This window comes from Papaver somniferum, chromosome 1 (assembly GCF_003573695.1).
Source record: "Papaver somniferum cultivar HN1 chromosome 1, ASM357369v1, whole genome shotgun sequence".
NCBI lineage: Eukaryota > Viridiplantae > Streptophyta > Magnoliopsida > Ranunculales > Papaveraceae > Papaver > Papaver somniferum.
Window position 1 is genome coordinate 22744087 of NC_039358.1, and position 6684 is coordinate 22750770.

Here is a 6684-nt window from a genome sequence, read left to right on the forward strand (position 1 = left end):
GTAATTAAAAGAAAACTGGGCGTAAAATCGGATTTTACGGTTGGAATTAAAAGAAACCTGGACGTAAAATGAGCTTTTGCGGTTAAAACTAATCCAAACCTGGACGTAAAACTACATGCAAATAAAATTCTACGGTTAAAATTAATTCAAACATGGACGTAAAATCACTTCTACTTAAAGGGTAATCTAGACATTATGTATATGTGTTAGGATATCCCATAACCACTTTTCTGGACATTAAGAATCCAAGTGAAGCCCCTCTATTAAGGTGTGACGCCCCAATAATAGCCTTAAAAAAAAAAAAAAAGATTTCACCACTTCTAGAAGTTATAGTCCTATAAATACGATAAATTTCTTCTAGAAGAAAAAAAAAACACACACACCTACTCTTCCAGAAGTATTTTTACCTGAAAGTGTTTTTCACATGACTCTTCTTAAATAAAAAAAAAAAAGAAAAGAAAAAATTTAAACTCCAAACGAATAATGTGTATATTACGCACCCTCATCCAACCATTCATTAATTACCCTTTAATAAATCAACGGCATTAAAAGTCCGAATCGTTCACCTCAAATAATTTGTTTTTGATACAAATTCACCACTTCAGATATTAACCTCAACAGAATCCTAACTATTCCTAATTCCTAATCACCATATATATATATATATATATATATATATACTGTATTAATACCCAGTCTAGATTCAGAATCATAATAGAGGAAACGAACCTTAAAAAGAGCACGTAAAATATAAAGAAGAAACAATTGTAAGTTTTTTTTTTTTCCGATTAAAATATAGATGAGTTTGCTTGTTTCTGTTAAATACTAACAATCTTTTCATGTATGTTTGTTAATTGAGGAAAGATGACGAAGAAAAAAGAAGATACTGCTAGGGATGATGATGGTGATGGTGATGGTAGTAATAATGGTGATAAAGAAGAACAGAAAGTAGCAATGTACAAGTTATTTGCATTCGCAGATAAATATGATGTTGTTTTAATGGTGGTTGGTACAATTTGCGCAATTGCTAATGGATTAGCACAACCTCTTATGACGTTAATCTTTGGTCAGCTCATTAACTCGTTTGGTGCATCTGATCGTTTTCATGTTGTTCATGCAGTTTCAAAGGCAATTTTTTCTAATCCAAAGATTTGGTTAATTTTATCATGATTATTTGCTGGTTAGGGCATTCAGTAATTGCTTAAGATTAGGACTACATTTTGTTGAATTCAGTTCAACTTGTTTACGTTTATAATTGTTTGGTTCTGTGAAGGTTTGTTTGAACTTCGTATACTTGGCTATCGGTACTGGAATTGCTTCTTTCCTCCGTAAGTACTCAATTCGATTCTGTGTCTGTACATGTTTTATGCCATTCATTTTAATCTGCAGCATTTTTTTTTTAAAGCTTTCATGAGTTGTCATCATAATCAAAAACTATCTACTTACGCTTGACCTGTTTAGAGGTGTCATGTTGGATGGTGACTGGAGAAAGACAAGCGGCTCGTATCCGAGGGCTTTACTTGAAAACTATTCTCAGGCAGGACATAACATTTTTCGATACTGAAACAACAACTGGTGAAGTTATTGGAAGAATGTCTGGAGACACCGTTCTCATACAAGATGCACTGGGCGAAAAGGTGATAACTATAGTCCTTGGAGAACTGATCAGACTCAAACTTCGATATGTTCATCCAGTAGGTATTTGCTAGACACAGCTCAACTTATTTGTTTTTCGGTTCCTTTAATAGGTTGGGAAGTTTATACAACTGGTCTCGACTTTCATTGGTGGCTTTGTTGTTGCATTCACCAGAGGATGGCTTCTCTCCATGGTAATGTTAGCATGTGTTCCTCTAATCGTTGGTACTGGTGCTGCCATGCATATATACATGTCCAAATTGTCTAGTCGTGCGCAAATTGCATACGCTGAAGCTGGAAATGTTGTTGAACAAACCGTAGGATCAATTCGAACGGTAAGACTCAGCATAACAATTGATGAGTTCCCACATCTTAAAAACAGTTAATACGTTTGAAGATACTGAACTACTGTTGTTGTCTTTCTGTCTTAGGTCGTGTCTTTCACAGGGGAAAATCTAGCCATTGAAAAGTACAACAGATTGATAGCAGTTGCTTATAATTCTACTGTAAAACAAGGATGGATCTCTGGCTTAGGACTTGGCACAGTCCTTACAGTTGTATTTTGCAGTTATAGTTTAGCTGTTTGGTTCGGTTCCAATATCATCATAAAGAGAGGCTACAATGGTGGACAAGTCATCAACGTCATAATAGCGATTATGACCGGTGGAATGTGAGTTTTGAGTCAATTAAAAGTGCAAGTCTTCATTTGATTCGGCCTGGCCCAACCAATACCCCCATTAGATTCTGATTCCTGACTGTCTTGATTTTGCTTCTTTTTTGTTTAGGTCTCTTGGTCAAGCATTGCCATCCTTGAATGCATTTGCAGCAGGGCAAGCTGCAGCTTACAAGATGTTTGAGGCTATCAGAAGAAAACCACTGATTGATGCCTACGATACCAGTGGTACTACGTTAGAAAATATGGAGGGCAATATTGAATTAAAGCAAGTGTACTTCAGCTACCCAGCAAGGCCTGATCACCAAATATTTTCTGGTTTTTCATTTGCTGTTCGAAGTGGAACCACCGCAGCTTTGGTAGGACAAAGCGGAAGCGGAAAATCAACCGTGATTAGTTTAGTAGAGAGATTTTACGACCCCCAAGCTGGAGAAGTTCTTATTGATGGCGTGAACTTGAAGAACATCCAACTGAAATGGATAAGGGAGAAAATTGGGTTAGTAAGCCAAGAACCAATATTATTCACGACCACCATAAGAGGGAACATCGCATATGGGAAGGATAATGCTACTGATGCAGAGATAAGGACAGCTATACAACTTGCAAATGCTGCAAATTTTATCGATAAGTTGCCTCAGGTGAATTTCGTTAATCCAGTATACTTCTTATTCAAACAAAACTCTCCTTTTTAATTTGTGTTTTTGTTTTGATGATTGGTTTATACTTTATACACTGTTGTTGCAGGGACTAGATACTTTGGTAGGCGAACACGGAACCCAACTTTCAGGTGGACAAAAACAAAGAATTGCTATCGCAAGAGCCATTTTGAAGAACCCAAAGATACTACTTCTTGATGAAGCAACTAGTGCGCTAGATGCAGAATCTGAAAAAATAGTTCAAGATGCCCTAGTAAGAGTCATGACGAATCGGACAACTATAGTAGTTGCACACCGCTTGACAACCATAAGAAACGCCGATCTGATTGCAGTAGTTCACCAAGGAAAAATAGTAGAGCAAGGTTTGTTCAAAACACAACCATTCCAACTTCAAACTTAAAGATGGTTCATAATGTTCTAAATATCTAATCGCTTTGTCAAAACAGGTACGCACACAGAGCTAATCCAGGACCCTGACGGTGCTTACTCGCAGCTCATACTTTTACAAGAAGGGAAAAGAGAAAGCGAGGTTGCAACAACTTCGAATCTAGATGATGTAAGAATGTCGAGTTCTGATGCAGCTAATAAGTACATGAACAGGTCTAGCAGTAGAAGACAGTCTACAGGATTATCCAGAAGTCAACGTTCTTTATCTATTAGCGTTGGTGTTCCTGGTGGCGGAATTGAACATATAAAAGAGGAAAACAATGAGACGGAGGAAGTGCAGAATAACTACTCGTTTACCAGGCTGATGTGGATGAACATGCCAGAGTTACCAGTTCTGATCATCGGAACAATTGCTGCTGCCGTTCATGGTGCGATCTTTCCAGTTTTTGGACTTCTGCTCTCGTCTGCTATCAAGATGTTTTATGAACCACCGCATGAACTGCATAAGGATTCTGCGCATTGGTCTTTAATTTATGTGGGTTTAGCTGGCGCAGCTTTCATTTCCATTCCATGCCAACTATACTTTTTCGGAATTGCTGGTGGTAAACTAATTCAGCGAATTCGGTCCATGTGTTATGCAAAAGTGATGCATCAAGAAATTAGTTGGTTTGACGATCCTGCAAATTCAAGGTACTCTAATCTAAATACATAAATCTATTATACAAACATCTAACTTTTGCACAAAACGTACTCCTTCCGTCCCTCCTATCCGAGGGTGGGATCTTAACTTGACAACAATTCAAAAAATCAAACTAGATTTATTAACAGTGAATCTTTTTTGTGTTTCATTTCAGTGGGGCAATAGGTGCAAGGTTATCGACGGATGCTTCCAATGTGAGGAGTCTCGTAGGGGATACATTTGCCTTAATTGTTCAGAACATCTCGACGGTCACAGCAGGGCTTATTATAGCTTTTACGGCTAATTGGCTATTAACAATGATTGTCTTATTTTTCTCGTTCTTTATAGGGTTACAATCATATTTTCAGATGAAGTCTGTAAAAGGCTTCAGCGGGAATGCGAAGGTTCTTTGGATTCTTCATTTTTTTTCTTCTGAATTCAGTGGATATTTATTGTGACACTTGTTTTGACAGCAATCATTTGCCCGTCTTGTAACAGGTTATGTATGAAGAAGCTAGTCAGATTGCAAATGATGCTGTTGGCAACATTCGAACCGTCGCATCATTTTGTGCAGAACAAAAAATAATGGATCATTACCAAGAAAAATGCAAGGGACCCATGAAAGCAGGAGTTAAGACAGGGGTTGTCAGTGGTGTAGGTTTTGGCATTTCCTTTGCCGTACTTTACTGTATCAATGCACTTGTTTTCTACATTGGAGCTCGACTTATCAAAGATGAGAAAGCAACTTTTGGACAGGTTTTCAAGGTAAAGCACGAAATCCATTTCAGTAATTATGGCTTTCAAGGTTCTCATATTTTGGTTCTAACAAATACTATACAATTTATGCCGTAGGTTTTCTTTGCTGTGGTTATGGCAGCAATGGGAGTTTCACAAACAAGTGCAATTTCTCCAGATTCTAACAAAGCCAAGGATTCTGCTGCTTCTATTTTTAAAATCCTTGATAGTAAACCTAAGATCGATTCAAGCAGCGATAAGGGGATAACGCCAGAAATTATAAAATGTGACATTGAATTGCAAAACGTCAGCTTCAAGTACCCAACTCGTCCTGATGTTCAAATCTTCAGAGATTTGTGTCTGAGCATCCCCTCTGGAAAGGTATGCGTCTTCTTCTATTTCAGTTTCGTTCTTGAGAAATTGCTGCAGATTTTGTCTGACCGAACTGGGTTTATGATGGTCCAACACCCATGTTAGCTTGCACTTGCAGGGCAGTTTTTACTTGGAGAAGTTGCTTACATGAAATCGTGTTTTTGCAGACTGTAGCACTTGTGGGAGAGAGTGGCAGTGGAAAATCAACTGTGATAAGCTTGTTAGAGAGGTTCTATGATCCAGATGCTGGTCGTATATTGCTAGATGGAGTTGATATCCAAAATCTCAAACTAAGTTGGTTAAGGCAGCAAATGGGTTTAGTGAGCCAGGAACCTGTATTATTCAACGAAACATTACGAACAAATATTTCTTATGGAAAACCAGACGCATCAGAAAAAGATATCATTGCAGCTACTACAACAGCCAATGCACATCATTTCATATCAGCTCTTCCAAGAGGTTACGATACGTCAGTAGGTGAACGAGGAGTACAATTATCTGGTGGTCAAAAACAAAGAATAGCAATAGCCAGGGCAATCTTGAAAGACCCAAAGATCCTTTTACTTGATGAAGCAACAAGTGCACTTGATGCTGAGTCGGAGAGAATTGTACAGGAAGCGCTGGATAGGGTAACGGTAAACAGAACGACTGTTGTTGTTGCTCATCGTCTCTCTACGATCAAAGGTGCTGATATAATTGCGGTCGTTAAGAACGGATCTATAGCTGAAAATGGTAAACACGAGGACCTTATAAGAATGAACGGAGGAGCATATGCATCTCTTGTTGCACTTCATATGAGTTCTTCGTAACATCTTTTTTTTTTTAGTTTCTATAGTTGTGGCGTTGTGGCTCAATTTTACATAGCCTTCCAATGAGTAAAAATTTGAAATATAGTAGAAGGATAGAAACTAATGTTTTCTCACTACAGTTCTGAATCTGTTCTGTACATATACATAAATGAACAATGCTATTCTCCACCCTGATCAGTAACCAACCTGTATACCTCCCAAAGCACCACTCCCGTGTTGCATTTGTTTAGACTCGAGCTGAAGTTTCAATTTCAATCTCGACTCTGTATTCCCATTTGAAAACTATTCAAGGAAAATGGCCGCAGTCCACAAGTAATAAATTAGCAGGAGAAAGCAAACGATCAAGAGTGCATCAACCTGTGATCAAGTTCAAACTTAAAAACTGATCTTTAACCTAATTAAGCAACAAAATTGCTACTTGCTAGTACTTGTTAGGCATGACATACACATAAGTGAAGATTAGTCAGATTTCGAGTTTAACTATAGGCTAGCCGAGACTTCTAAAGTGGCTGACACCCATATCTTGTTATGTTGCCTTAATCATTTCCACTGTAAAGGAGGTTCGACACTTGGACTATCTTTCGGTCCCGCTTCCGTAAATGCATGACACACCGAAAGCCAAAACTGAAAAGAGTTGCTCGTTTGATATTCAGGAGGAACAAATGTTGTTCAGTTCATCACATGTTAACTCTGGAATTCTTCGAAGCAGTTTGTACATTCCAAACATATTCATGTGCT

The 6684-nt window shown here is 38.0% G+C and overlaps 1 protein-coding gene across 3 annotated transcripts; it reads left to right on the top strand.

Annotated features, from left to right (window-relative positions):
- The first annotated feature begins 703 nt into the window (after positions 1-703).
- LOC113281183 (ABC transporter B family member 9-like) lies at positions 704-6031 on the top strand. Of its 3 annotated transcripts, none has more exons than XM_026529854.1 (13): positions 704-767; positions 865-1128; positions 1274-1328; positions 1462-1637; positions 1749-1970; positions 2067-2305; positions 2421-2946; positions 3053-3326; positions 3411-4041; positions 4206-4434; positions 4529-4795; positions 4883-5146; positions 5305-6031. In XM_026529854.1, exons 2-13 carry the CDS (start codon positions 865-867, stop codon positions 5944-5946), a joined length of 3789 nt encoding a protein of 1262 aa, XP_026385639.1. In that variant the 5' UTR covers positions 704-767; the 3' UTR covers positions 5947-6031. The 3 variants fall into 3 exon arrangements, with proteins under 3 accessions (XP_026385639.1, XP_026385644.1, XP_026385650.1); XM_026529859.1 differs by having other exon boundaries at positions 718-767; positions 860-1128; positions 5305-5946; XM_026529865.1 differs by lacking the exons at positions 704-767; positions 865-1128; positions 1274-1328 and having other exon boundaries at positions 1596-1698; positions 1811-1970; positions 5305-5946.
- The last annotated feature ends 653 nt before the right edge of the window (positions 6032-6684 follow it).